Consider the following 14,953-nt stretch of genomic DNA (forward strand, 5'->3'; position numbering starts at 1 on the left):
TCAGACAATGCATAAATATGAGAATGATTTATGAGGCTGTAGGTGTCCTCAAAATGAAAAAAAGATTCTAAAGCAGATGCTGTTATGCAAAAGGTTTCTTCCATTCAGACATGCGTTGGCCTGACATGGAAAATATGATGGATTACGTGCCTCTGCAGCTCGTTTTTTTTATTATCTCCGAGGTCTTCCCTGGGAACAGGCGACAGCCGGGAAATATCGCTCCCTAATCCCACACCACTTCGGCACAGATTATTTCGCCCAAACCGAGCTGACTGGAATCGCGGAGGCCCGGCACCCGAGCTCTGACTCAGCCACTCGGGGGGTGGGGGGCTGGGATTATTTATTAACGGCGATTCCCAGGGAAATGTCACCCGGAGCAGGCCAATTACACGTATGGATGGACGTTGTGCGCAGAGGATGCAACGTGACCCCAGAAGGAAGAGTCGCGGATCTCTTTATCGAAATTTGGTTTTGGTCCTGAAAGGGACTGAAAAAAGCAGCTTCCGCCACATATATCACCATAATAATCACAGGAACATCTCAACTGAAAAAAAAAAAAAAAAGCTCATATAGATCAAATCACTTTTATTGCATTGATTGGTTACGATTAAAGGTAACGCTGGTTTTCAATAAAATTGTATTTAAATGGTATTTAATGAGAACTTTCACTAAATTCAGTGCTGGAACGCTTTGGGGTGATGCTACATAACAACGTCTATATTTCCTGAGATAAAAGATGGAGACAAGTTGCTAGTTATCTGTATGGTGGAGAGTTGAGCCTTTCTGTTGGTATGTAATTTTTCCCGAAGATTAACTGCGACGTTGTTTTATACAGACGAAGTTTAAAAATGGGGAGGAGCCCGTGGCCATGATTTAAATTTATAGCCCAATAGCGGGGCTGGAATTACAAAAGGTTTAAAAAAAAAAAAGGAAGGGTTGAGCTCTGTTGGTATTCTAATCGACATGTTTCTGAGATTGATCTTTTTAATCTGTTCAAAGGGCAACCTCCTCCCTCATGGATGGCGGCTGTATTACACCTATATCTTCCATGCAGTCTGTGCCACGTCCAACAAGGCTTTCAGAGACCTCTGATCTACAATAGACGCCATCAACATAAGTGCTCCAGGTCAGATGAGTTCTAAACAAGCGTTCCACAGGCCGGTTCTGAGAACAGCAGCTGGAGGGTGGAGAGCGACGCCGGGCGCTCTGCTGTGAAGTAACAGGAGATATTCCCGTCCTGGACGGGGGTGACATTTGTTTTCTGCTCCCCTCGCTGCGACGCTCGACAATGACAGCCACTTTTCTGCATCAGCGGCCCAACAGCTTATCACGCCCTTGTTCAAGCATCATTTGCCGCCGCACGACTCGCCGGATAATGCGGTTAAATTTGGTGGCCTGTCGCACGCGCCGGGGTTTGAACACGGAGCAGGAACACTTTCACCCCGCAGCCCCCCACCCCCCCATGCCAGATTTGCTTAATAAAGGCTTTATGCACCTAAAGGCAAAGTGCTTCTGTGAGAGCCTGATAAAGTCACTCTCACAAGCCATTAGGACGCCTAGTGCATTACAACAAACCCCGACAATTAAAAAGCCATCCATGGCACTATTACAGCTCATGAATGATTTTTAATTTTATTTATTTTTTTTCTCAAATGAGCATTCGGTAGCAATCCACCTCCAGTAGATAAAGCTCTGCATCTGCAGGGTGATGGAGATCAGTGATGCGTTCTTCTTCTTAATACATATATATATATATATATATATATATATACACACACACACACACACACACGAATATAAATAATAGAGGACTATTGATGACGGCCCCGCAGGAAGGCTGGTAATTGTCACATGGCGGCGGATTGCCGGCTCGCTCGATCTTGCGGGACTTTACCTGGAGACTTCCGAAGGGCAGGTTCCCATGGCAACTGATTTGAACCCTAATTAAAACGGGAGGCTTGTGTAATTAGCCTTGCGCCGGTTCTTTCGCGGCCGTCCTGCCGTCCTTGTCTCAGGTCCGTGGGAACGAGGCGGAGGTCAGGGTGGCATGTTGATTGAGCCGGCAACGCGGCCTGTGGAGGTTTTTTTTTCCCGCCGGTGGCCCCCGGCCCCCTCGCGTGATCGCGTTGGCCGGGTGATTAATGAACGCCGGGGGCCGATCCCTAATGAGTGCATTTCCGTTCAGAAACGTTTGGGAAGCCGCAGTCTGAGGGCTGGAACGTTCCTGAAACGTTTCTGAAACGTCTGCTGTTCGATTACATCCTGGAGTTCGTCCCTCCGTTTATTTACGGCAGACGACCCGGCAGCACTGTACAGCGCATGCTGCCTCCACCTGGGACACGTTCACCATGGCCCTTCAGGAGCCTTGGCGACCATGTCTGTTAATACTTTACTTTACTTTACTTTACTTTACTTGGCAGACACTTTTATCCAAAGCGACTTACAAGAGGAAAACACCAGCAGTTCTCATTCGGTTTCCATAGATTTTGAGTTACAAACTAAGAACCCTGAAAAGGCCGAACTTGTCAGGAAAAGAACATGCTCGCAAATTGTTAAGCGCCAGACGGATTTTTTATTATTATTTTTTTTAATTTTGTGCAGTGTGTGGGCACGTGCGTGTGTTAGTGTTAGGAACAATTTACGCAACTGAGAATCTTCCGGGTCTCACCGGAGAAATGTTCGCGGATTCATCCCTTCATCGCGCCGTTCTTCTTCTGAGATCTACTCACAGATGCTCAGTGATGTTTGGGTCACGGGGAGTGTGAGGGCCTTTGTTGCACTCGCCTTTGTTTCTATGCCCTTTCACAGTGATAATATGAAGTGATAATATGACTTGTTGCCAAAATGTTCTTGACATTTTTTTTACGTGAACTTCTGATGCTGAATTTTGGCAGCCTTCTTGAAGCTGTTTTGCCGAAAATGTCCATAGAAATACTAGGAACTGAGACAGCTATCTTCTTGTTGCCTCTTGTTGCCTAACAACAATGAACAAGGCGTGGGTTAGTAGGGCTCTCCGGATCCGGGGTCCATGTGTCATTTTGTTTCCTGATCGCTCTCACCCGTGTCTGCCTGTATGAAGCTGCCCTGTTCGTGTCTGTTCGCCGCCGGGTCGTTGTTTGGTGATGTTTCCCCTGTCCTGTGCTCCATGTACCCGCCCCCCAGTCTCGTGATGTTGTGCGTATGCGTCCTCCTTCCTCGCCATGTCCTAAGTCTAACATGCATGATAAATACATAAATCTCATAGAAAATGCTGGAGCATTCGCGGCCTAGCGGGTAAGGAACCTGTTTCATGACTGCTCACTAAAGTTAAATGCGGAGGACACAGGCAGTGGCGGTGGTGGCCTATCGGTTAAGGAAGCGCCCCAATAATCAGAATGTTGCCAGTTCAAATCCCAATCTGCCAAGGTGCCATTGAGCAAATCACGGTCATGGCTCTCTAAATTAAATGCGGAGGAAACATTTTGTTGTGTGTCACCGTATGGTGTATCACAATGACAAAAAAAATCACGTCACATTTACATTTATTCCTTTTAATGACCAGTTCATCTTCCACATCTTTTACATGCCACTGTATCTACACACAAACGCACTCGCATGGCCTCGTGCTGGAGGCGAACTCGTTGTCCGGGCCGTATGATATTACTGCCGTTCCCGTGGTTCTTATTCGTGGACTCCGTCCCCCGCAGCTCCTTCACACTACAGTGGAAGAGCGAGAGAGACTTCCACAGAGCAGCAGATTCACGCCAGCGCCGCCTCAAATCTCAGCTCGGGTCTGTGTCTTGATAAGATCCTTCTCTCGGCCCAGGCTTTACAACCTGCTGGAGAAGAACCTCACCGCTGAGAAGTGCAGTGAAAAACATTTACTTGATTTGAACGTGTGCATCGCTCTCACATAAATTATTATCATTTTCTCAAATAATTGTTGCTCTATTAAGCTAAATATATAAATCATACAAGATCGCTCATAAAATCATGTTGAGTCAACATATCATTCTGTTCCTTTAAAACCAATTTATTGTGTGAGCTTTTCAACTGTAATTGTGATTGATAATAACTCAACGTAATATGAGAAAAGCACAGTCACCAAACCCGAACACGCAATCACCCAGACGGTGACCTCCTGGTTCGTAACTAGTAGGCGGGGTTAATGTAAATTAACCTGCCTTACGAGCCAATGAGACATCTTGGCGCATTTTTTTCCGTTTCCAATTCACTTCCATGTGCAAGAATCTTGTATATTCAGCATTCTCGATAATCAACTGAAATGTGCTGGACTACATCACGTCTACAAAAGAAAAAAATATATATTACTTGTGTTAAATTGACAGAGAACAACTGAGAAGCAACGTTCATGGGAGATTCCGAAAAGGCAATAAATCGATTCGTGTGTGGTGGAGTATTAGGAAATACTTTATACCGATTATTGGTTCTTCAAACGTCCCGATATTCGTTTTGTTTGTACAGCTTCTCCATGCAACACACCGGAGTTGTCGGTCTCTTCTCAGCGCATGCGCACTAGCTGGGCGTCGAACGTCTCATTGCAATATTTCAAATATTTCAGTTCAAATGAGCTGGCGCAGCGATGATCTCAGCCTTCCATCTGTGGCGGACAAAGCGCAGAAAGGTCGAGTTTCTTTGCTGAAAATATCCTCGACTTCGTGTATGCGCTCGGTATGTGGAGTAAACGCGGTGCCGGCCTGGCCGGCACAGTGAAGCAATGCGGCCATTTAACGCGCTGCCCGCACCGAACGGCTCTGTTTAAATGGTGATAATAATGATGAGGAGGATGAGGATGAGGATGAGGATGATGATGGTGGTGGGTGCGCGCGGCGCGCACAACTCGACGGGACGGGCGCGCGCTCGCCGCGGCGCGCGTGACAGGGCGGGAGGGCGACGCCGGACCGGGATGTAGTTTATTTTATTTTATTTTTATATCCATTTTTCCCTTCCTTCCTTCCTTCCTTCCTTCCTCCTCCTTCTTCTTCTTCTTCTCTTTAACGTGAAAAAAGCCCGCAGCAGCCGCCGGTCCGACGCGCTCCGCCGTGGCCGTGTGACCGTGACGCGCGTCGGCGTCGCCGAGACATCGCAGTCCGGTCACGTCGCCGCGAGAACCGCGGGACGGAGCGGCGCGACATGGCCGCGTAAAGTGTCGCCGTCGAGGTCGCCCTGCGCCAGTCCGGGTGAGTAGCGCGCGTCTCTGCGACGCGTTGCGACGCGTTACGGCACGCGTTCCCACAAGTTCCGTCCTCTTTCCCGCGTCGCCCGTCGCGTCCTTCTCCGCCGTCGTGTCACCCAGCGTCCGAGGCTCGGTAATCGGGCCGAATCTCTCGATGGCTTTTAAACGATGCCGTCCTGTCCCCTCCACTCCAGATCTGGAGTTTAATTTTTTATTTTTTAACCCACGAAGCGCTTCTCTACAAATCAGCTGTTTCTTCTCATCTGAGAAGACAGGACGGGACCCTTAAATGGATTAGAGACCTATGCGGTCCTTCGCGTGGTAATATTTGAGTGTGCAGGCTTCCTGGGGAAAGGACCGTTTGGTCCCCGCCGGTGCCGGTGCAGAGCCATGACCGCCGGTCGCTGGTCCTAAAACCCGCTTTGTCTTGCAGTGCGGTGACGGAGCTGGTCGGGGGGAAGGATGCTGTGGGTCGCGCTGCTGAGCTCGATCGCTCTCGGGTGGACCGCCCCGACCCCTCTGCTGGACGACTCGGAGGAAGTGGACGCGCCGTGCTTCGACCCCTGCAGCTGCGAGCTGAGGGAGGGCCTGGTTCACGTCCACTGCGACGGCAGGGGCTTCACCAACGTCAGCCAGGTGTCGCAGGCCTGGCCGAGGCCGTTCAAGCTCTACCTGCAGAAGAACTCGTTGCGCCGGCTTTACTTCAACAGCTTCCTGCACTTGAACAACGCGGTGGCCATTAATCTGGGGAACAACGCCCTGCAGGACATTCACGCCGGAGCCTTCCGCGGCCTGAGTGCGGTGAAGAGGTTGTACCTCCACGAGAACAAGCTGGAGGTGTTCAGGAACGACACGTTCCTGGGGCTCGAGAGCCTGGAGTACCTTCAAGCCGACTACAACGTCATCAAGAGGATCGACAGCGGGGCTTTCAGGAACCTGCATAAGCTCAGGGTGCTGATCCTGAATGACAACTTGATCCCCGCGCTGCCCAGTCTCCTGTTCAGATCGGTGTCCCTGACGCACCTGGACCTGCGCGGCAACAGGCTGAAGACGCTGACCTACAAGGGGACTCTGGAGTACGTTGGCCGCAGCCTGATGGAGATCCAGCTGGAGGAGAACCCCTGGAACTGTGCGTGCGACATCGTGCCGCTGCAGGCCTGGCTGGAGCGCGTCCCGTACACGGTGGTGGTGGGCGAGGTCACGTGCGAGCACCCCTTCCACCTCCACGGCAAGGACCTGAGGGAGATCAAGCGGCCCGACCTGTGCCCGCTGCTGGGCGAGTCGGAGGTGGAGGCCAGCCTGCCACCCTACACGGCCAGGGCCCGGCCCACCAAGCCGTCCTCCATGTCCTCCGTCAACCAGGACACGGCGTCCTCGGCCGAGAGGAAAGAGAGGCCCGTCAGGCCAACCAAAAGGCCGAGGCCCTCCAAGACGCCGCCGACCCCCCGCAGCGTCTTCCCCAACCAGCCGCCCGTCGCTGGTTACCAGACCAGACCCCCCATACCCATCATCTGTCCAATCGGGTGCGTGTGCAATCTTCACATCAACGACCTTGGCCTGACGGTGAACTGCAAGGACAACGGCATTCGCAACGTCTCGGAGCTCATGCCAAGGCCGCTGAATGCCAAGAAGCTTTATCTGAGCGGGAACCTCATACAAAGGGTCTACAGATCGGACTTTTGGAACTTCTCCAGCCTTGACCTGTTGCACTTGGGTAGCAATCGGATATCGTACATTCAGGACGGGGCGTTCGTCAACCTGCCCAATTTACGAAGCCTCTACCTGAACGGGAATAACATCGAGATACTCGGGATCGACATGTTCTACGGACTCCAGAGTCTCCGTTACCTCTACTTCGAGTACAACGAAATCCGGAACGTCCTGCCGGCCACCTTCAGCCTGATGCCGGCGCTGCAGCTGCTCTTCCTGAACAACAACCTCCTGCGGACGCTGCCCGCCGGGGCCTTCGCGGGCACGTCCCTCGCCCGCCTCAACCTGCGCAACAACTACTTCCGGAACCTCCCGGTGAGCGGCGTGCTGGAGCACCTCCAGGCGCTGGTGCAGATCGACCTGAACAACAACCCGTGGGACTGCGCCTGCGACTCCGCCCCCCTCAAGCAGTGGCTGGACACGCTCAGCTCCGTGGTGGTGGTGGGCGAGGTGGCGTGCAAGACCCCGGAGGCCCTCGCCGAGAGAGACCTGCGCTCGCTGGCCCCGGAGCGGGTGTGCGGCGAGCCGGGGCGGCCCTCGGCGCCGGCGCCCCTCCCCGGGCCCGGGCCGCACGCCGACCGGGCCGCCATCCCGCTCTCCGTGCTGGTCCTCAGCCTGCTGGTGCTGCTGGTGTCCGCCTTCTTCGCCGCCGCCGCGCTCTGCGCCTACGCCCTGAGGCGGCGCGAGAAGCTGCCGTTCCGGCGGCAGGGGGAGGCGGGGCTGGCCGGCCTGCAGATGGAGTGCGGCATATTCACCGAGCAGCCCGAGACGCCGCCGCCGCCCGGCCACGCCTACGACAGCATCGCTCCGCCCACGCCGCGCCCGTGCTCCGCCCCCGCTTACAGCGCCGGGCCGGAGGACGCCGACAAGCAGCGGCCGCCGGGCCGGAAGGAGGCCTCGCATTTCCGCACGCTGGCCGAGAAGGACCAGGAGTGGACCGCGGCCGTGTCCGGCTCCCCCATCAACACCGTCGTCGCCGTCTCCGGCCTCCGCGAGAACGGGGTACTCTGCCCCACGCTGATCGACAGCCAGGGCCCCACGCCCAAGGTGGGGCTCGTGGACAGCCTGTTCGGCGCGGCGGCCCGGTTTGACCGGCCGCCGGACAGGCACCCGCCCCCAGAATACCCGCGCGGGACGGGGCCGAGGACAGGGTGCCCCAATCAAACCCAGGGCGAGCACCCCGACTTGAGGGCCAGGCTAAAAACCAAGCTGGATTACATCGGCGTGCTGGAGAGGTCGTATCAGTTCTAGAGCCCGCCCCCCCTCGCCACGGACCGGTGACGAAAGCCCAGGGCCCGTGGCTCCGGATTAAACACCGTACTCAGATTTATATCAAGTGCCTTCACGAGCGCAGCCAGCAGTGTTGTTAATGATTATTTTTATACGCGGCCACGCGCTTATTTATCTTCGAAAAGACCACGCCCCAACCCGAAACCCCGCCCTCCGGGAATAGAGGTACTGCGGTTATTGTGGAACTGGTCAATGCTTCGTCGATCGTGTCTTTTGGGAAAATTGATTGATTTGTCTTTATTTGGACAGAAGTGGACAGGACGTGGCGAACGAACTCCTGGACTAAGATGGCCCTTTTTTTTTTTAAATATAATTGCCATCCTGCAAGGATTAGGGGGGTAAAGAACGTGCATATATTTATTCTTAGATTTCAGTGTTGAAATTATTGTAACACGTTAAATCGGTGTATGACGACTATGCTTCTGGTTTAAAAAAAAATGGATCCAATAAAGGGTGCTTAAACACAACAAAAAGCGGCACCTCGCGAGCCGCCCCGCTCCCTCGGGCGTATACGGTTAACGGCAGGTCACCACTTCAATATCGCAAAAAGGGTGCGCGTTTCATGCGGGGAGGACATTCGTCACGCGAACGGCATGGAGTTGACGCGGCCTATTTGCGAGAGAGCGTGCTAAAAGCCTCGCCGGGCCCCCCCACCCTGCCCCGCCCTCCTTCCGGGAGCCGCAACCCCGCTTACGATCCCGGGGCAGATGGGACGTCCCGGCGGCGCTTGAAATCAATTCGCGACGGATGCGGGGCCGCCGCGCCCGCAGTCAACCAGCCGGAACGAGGTTCTCAGCGGTTTTCCTGCGACTGTGACTCCGCCGCGGCCGGATAATGCGCCCAAGGACGGGCACGTGTGAAATGCGGATAATGATCGCATCGTACGCCAACACCCCTCCGAGCCAGAGCCTTGTTTTTTTTAGACATATATATATATATATAGATCCATGTCTGCTTTGCGGGCTGGTTCGATCCGTCTGGACTTGCTGCTCGGAATTCTGGGAGGATTCTGTGTGTGTGTGTGTTGCTCATCTCCGCTTCGCCATGGGAACGGTGGCGAGGGCTGTCAGAGCGAAATCTGACGCGACTTCTCCATCCCTCCCGCATTTTTCCCAGAGGCCTGGACCCTCTTTAAGGGCGCAAGTGTTGGGGGGTTTCGAGCGCCTGCCGTCGGTACGAACCCGTCAGTGGGCGGTACTGAAACACCTCGATATTTTAAAGACGCGCCGTTGCCTTTATGCCGCTGCGGCAGCTACGGTTTTTACCGTAGACGGAACACGCCCCCACAGTCCTATACTTGTACCGTTGTCTGTGGCCCTGCTGTGCATGCTGGCTCCCCGCAGAGAAGACCGTCGCCACCGAGGCTGGGAGGTACGGGTAAAAAACGTCATATTTTCCCACGTTGTCCGGCATCCTAACCTTTCTCGACCGGCACCCGGGCTGAAACGTCGTGGCCGGACTCTGATTGGCGGAAGTTTCTGCCTGAATCGGATCACCGCAATCGACCTGAATTTCATCCCCGCAATCAGCCAGCCCTGGTCGGTGGAGCCTACCGCCCTCTTCCCGACATTCCCGGAAGGTTCCGAGGTGGCGTTGGCCGCCGTGACCCCGCCGGGATTGAGCTGCGTTGTTCCCCGGCAGCAGCGGACTTCATTAGCAGTGAATCGAGCCACACTGGGAAGAGAGAGAGAGAGAGACAAAGACGTGCCAGATTAGCGAGATGGTTGAGCGTGACCGCTTATGAAGTGAAGCGATACACAGCAGCACAGCACACGGTGCACACAGTGAAATGTGTCCTCTGCATTTAACCCATCACCCTGAGTGAGCAGTGGGAAGCCATGACGGGCGCCCGGGGAGCAGTGTGTGGCACCTCAGTGGCACCTTGGCAGATTAGGATTCGAACCGGCGACCCTCTGATTACGGGGCCACTTCCTTAACCGCTAGGCCACCGCTGGCCCTGCATCGGCTCTGTGGGCCCGGCGAAAGTCCCTGCCGTTCGTGTTTGGGCCGGTCTGGCATTCGGCGCGTCAAACACCCACCTCACCGGGAGAGACGTCCCCACCGGATAAAGCACCGCAACATCTTTCTAATCACGCCGCCGCCATGTAATCCGGACGCTCCGGAGCCCGGCGCTGCGGCCCCGTTTATGGTAATGGCCCGGCGGCTGCTCTGCTTTGTGTGCGGCGCCGGCTCGTCTGGAGTGACTTTGACGCCCCGCCGAGAGGTTCGTCTGGGGAGCGGAGCGAACGCTGTCAGATCAATTCCGCCCCTTCGCGTCAGACCGGTACCGCCATCTCTGCAATAACCGGCGCCGGTGGCGGGGGAGAGTCGGGCCGCTCCAGAAAAGTGGCCTTATCGCCGTGCCGCGGTAGGGGGGGTCACGTTGACTCCACGCGTCTAATTTGTTCCGGCCCGCCGCTGAGCCCGAGCGGACAGTTCGCCGTATTTAATGTACGGCCAGGGCGGCGGCGTGCGGCGCGGTTCCCGAGTGCCGTCGTCGCGAGGGCCATCTGCTGCCCTTCTGCTGCCCATCTAGATGCCCGAGCGCCTCCCACCCGTCGTACTACGGTATTACAGGGGTCCCACGCGCGCCGTTTAAAACCAGGGACCTGGCCAGGCTGCGGGTTTTGGATGCAGGGTTTGCTGACATGTTTACGTCCTGAAACCTTCGTAAAAACCCTCGGATCCAGACGCCCTTTTTCACGTACCTTGTGGGTGTTGGAGCTGACTGCGGCAGCATTAAGGGGTTAATAATAATAATAAGGAGAAGAATGCCTTCTCTAGTCACTGTACGAGATTAAAAGCAACTCCTTCAGTGCAAAGTGCATTAAGATGACAGAAATTGTGAAATTAACAGCGCTATATACATATGGACAGAATAATGAACCACGTAAGGGTTTGTATACTGTGTGATATGTAGTGTTATATCATTCTGAAGTATTTCGCAGTAATGATGAACACGCACAGTGAGTCGTGGACGTTGGACATTTTAACTTCAAGCCTTACCTTGGTGTTAAAGACATGGGGGGCAGTGGTGGCCTAGCGGTTAAGGAAGCGGCCCCGTAATCAGAGGGTTGCCGGTTCGAATCACGATCCGCCAAGGTGCCACTGAGCAAAGCACCGTCACCACACACTGCTCCCCGGGCACCTGTCATGGTGCCCACTGCTCACTCAGGGTTATGGGTTAAATACAGAGGACAAATTTCACTGTGTGCTGCTGTGTATCACATGTGACAATCACTTCACTTTCACTTCACTTTCACATTTCACTGGCCCTTTTGGACATGTTAATGTGATTTCTATCTGAACGCTCATACAGCCTTCTTGCCAACTTTACATTTACAGCTTTTACCAGACTCCCTTACCCAGAGCGACTTACAATCAGTAGTTACAGGGACAGTCCCCCCCTGGACCAACTTAGGGTTAAGTGTCTTGCTCAGGGACACAATGGTAGTAAGTGGGATTTGAACCTGGGTCTTCTGGTTCATAGGTGAGTGTGTTACCCGCTAGGCTACTACCACCCTACTTTATGGACCACCTTATTGCAAATTAATCTTTAATTCTTTCAGAAAATGTAAACGTTGGATCAAGATATGGCCGTCCATATGGTCTCCATCCATCACCTCGCATTGCAGAAATGCAGTACCGGGGTTGAAATTTGCCAGTTACAGAGTACATCGTACGCGACATACGTAAACCTACTGATTACTGGTTTATTCCCGCGTGACAGCCCATCACATCCCATTTCAGAATAAAGCGGAACGAGACCCTGGAGAGAAATGTAGTGAAGTGGATGTCAGAAGTACCTCCTCAAGTGTAGTACAGCACGCTACTTGGTTACTGTCCACCTCCTCATGCCAGCTTTTATTGCCACTGATTCTGCAGGTTGGAGATGCGTGGGCTCGGCATGAAATGGGCTAAAAATGGAGGGCCGGTTTCAAAACAAAGGGTCCTTATGTAAGTCCGCGCGAAAGCCAACTTCGGAATCTCCGCCGTGACGCGCTACCAAGCGGGGCGAAGACTAGTGACATTTTCATTCAGTTCGCCAGGATGTAAGTCACAGCTGATGTCCCTGTGCTGTCCCCTTGTTTGGCGTATGGGCAATTTCTTCATGCTTGCTGTGCCAATTCATGAGCAGCCGGGCTCATGTGCTGAGCCTCATGACGGGAACCAGGGGCGATGAGAGACGAGCAATGTGCAAAATATGACCAGCAATGCAATAACATATATATATATTGCCCATTTAAAGCATTTGAATATCAAGGCCATATGCAGAAAGATTGAATTTATGAAAGTTTATTATGACCATGCCATAAGAATAAAGGAATTTGAACTATTCAACATTTAATACTGCAGTGTCACAGCAGTGCAGGGGGGACGCAAACGCTGGACTCGAGGGACGTAATTCCACATGGTACATGGCGCAAGAGCAGACCAGGTAACAGGAATTACGCATTTACAACATGCTACAGGCGATAGATAAAAATCAAGGCGATTAGGCAGCGGAACGATACGGGACACCAGGAAAACCTGGCCCGGAGTGTCCAGGAATCAGCTCCCTCCCTGCTCCTTATAATGTAGTAGTTAAAGCAGTATTTAAATGGAATTAATACATGAGAGACAACACCATTTCCCCCCATCCATATGCTTATGGAAGGAAAAGATGTAGGATATTGATAGGGATATTATAAAAAAGATGAAATACATTTATTATCTACTGTTGTGTGACGTAAAATCAGCCGAATTTGACAGTGTCCTAATTAAATATCTTTTAGTTTAAAGTGGAGGTGTGAATCATGACTGGCCTCAGGAATCGATTCGATTACAGCAATCGATGCGTTGATTATCGGTGCAACACAATGCGTCCCATCAATTTGGAGCAAATCTAATCGTCCAAACAGGCGTTCGGTCCGCTGTGCGTTCGTTACGTCGATTATGAGATTAATCCCTCTTATTATCGGTTTTGCTCGGGCTTTAGAGTAACATTACCTTGATTGCCTTGCTAACCAGACAGCGACACCTAGTGGTATTTCCCTATATGACACTGATGCTAACGTCTGATTTATAACTATTAATTTCCATCTGACAAATATTGAATTGGACTTTGTGAAGATGTGCATTAAAACGGATGCCACCAAAACACGAGGTTTCCCTTCAGCCTGGGCAAACATGCAGAAGCCCCATTATTCCTCCCTCCCTCCCTCCCGTGCGTAAATGAGAGCACTGACCCCATTACAGGCAAAAAAGCGCGGCGAGAACAGACGCTGTTCGTTTTGAAGCGGGTGATTAATTACAGATGTTACAGAGACAATGAAATATAGATCACAGCAGCCAGGGCTGCGTCGGGTTGACTTGCGTGTCAGCCTCGTTCGTTCTCTTCTTTTTTCATTACAGGCAGGAATAAAAAAAAAAAAAAAACTGTCAAGGCGCGCAGCGGCGTCTTTAAGAATGACTTACTGTACGAGTGCCCATGAGGTTTTGTCCTTGCAGAGGACATTTGTAATGAGGTCTTCGAAGCCAGCCCTCGTACCCAATATTGACCGAGGGCTAGCGAAATGGGTGGAGGCGGGGGCCGATTCGGGCCGAAATGACTTGTTAATTCTTCCATGAGGGTCTAGACTTTTTTTTTATTGGGGGGAACGTGTAGAACGACCATTTTATTTCTACGCCCTGCGGTCTTAAGTTGCTCTGGATAAGGCCGTAATGCGAAGACTCTACGTGTGCGGGTGTGTCGTGGACTGCGGGAGATCCCAGAATCAGGAGGGGTTTGCGGGGAGCGGAACCCCGGTGACGCGCTCTGCTGCTTCGGCTCTCCGCTGCAGGGCCTTCTGCTCCGGTGCAGCGGTGCAGTTCCCGTGCCAGACAGTGACGCAGCGGCGGAGGGCCTTCTTCAGCACTTCCTTCACGCGCTTGCCGGCGATGGGCCCGGTCACCGCGTCAGCAGGGTGAACTTCCTCTTTAAAGAATATTTAGATGAACTTGTGTACAGAATCTACAACAGAGTGAATAAAAAGATTGTATTCATAGTCCTAGTGAACCGGAATTGATCTCTTCATCGATGCCAAATGCCGTAAATGTAAATGAAATGTAAATGTAATTGCCATGCCAATTCATGCCGGAAAACAAAGTCCATCACATCAGAACCCCAAAAACTCGCAAGGCCCGCTTTGTCATGCCCGGCCGGGCCCTTCCACTCCCTCGTTCATCACGCGGTAATGAAATCAATATTCAACGCGGCTAACGGCCTAAACGCCGGTGGCCTCGGATACGGAGGGTGGGGGGGTTGGGACATCCGGGGGTGCGCCCGTTGAATAAAACGAACTAAGTGCTTTTGTTCATTATCACTCTGCGCTGTATGCGCGGTTATGTTTTTTCTGGATGTGGACTCGCTGATGCCGGGGGAATGATAATGGCGGTTTTATGGTCTCAGGCAGGATAACACAAGCCCCGTAATGATTTGGCTTCCATAATTAGTCGGAAAATTTACACTATCCATTCATTAGGCAGATTGAGCTGGGATTTGGTTGAGGGCCCGCTTTTCCGCTCGGTGGAATAAGTACGAAGGTGAAATTAGATGGGAGTCATTGTTTCGTGCGTAATTCTCATACAGACGCACAGTAAACGTGGCCACGCCCTCTATATATATATATATATGTGTGTGTGTGTGTGTATATATATATATTTAAATTGGAGCTAAAGCACGGCTCAATTTCACGCCCTGCTCGCGTTTTGACGGCTGAAATAACACCCTCACGGTGTCGATTATTCCGAGCGATT

The 14,953-nt window shown here is 52.6% G+C and overlaps 1 protein-coding gene across 2 annotated transcripts; it reads left to right on the forward strand.

The window, feature by feature from the left end:
• The first annotated feature begins 4,515 nt into the window (after positions 1–4,515).
• LOC114788052 (SLIT and NTRK-like protein 3) lies at positions 4,516–9,867 on the forward strand. 2 transcript variants are annotated; one of them, XM_028976187.1, is made up of 2 exons: positions 4,516–4,624; positions 5,610–9,867. In XM_028976187.1, the coding sequence occupies exon 2, from the start codon at positions 5,639–5,641 to the stop codon at positions 8,135–8,137; it is 2,499 nt and encodes an 832-aa protein (XP_028832020.1). In that variant the 5' UTR covers positions 4,516–4,624; positions 5,610–5,638; the 3' UTR covers positions 8,138–9,867. The 2 variants fall into 2 exon arrangements, with proteins under 2 accessions (XP_028832020.1, XP_028832019.1); XM_028976186.1 differs by lacking the exon at positions 4,516–4,624 and adding an exon at positions 4,853–5,180.
• The last annotated feature ends 5,086 nt before the right edge of the window (positions 9,868–14,953 follow it).

The sequence above is a fragment of the Denticeps clupeoides genome, chromosome 4 (assembly GCF_900700375.1).
Source record: "Denticeps clupeoides chromosome 4, fDenClu1.1, whole genome shotgun sequence".
NCBI lineage: Eukaryota > Metazoa > Chordata > Actinopteri > Clupeiformes > Denticipitidae > Denticeps > Denticeps clupeoides.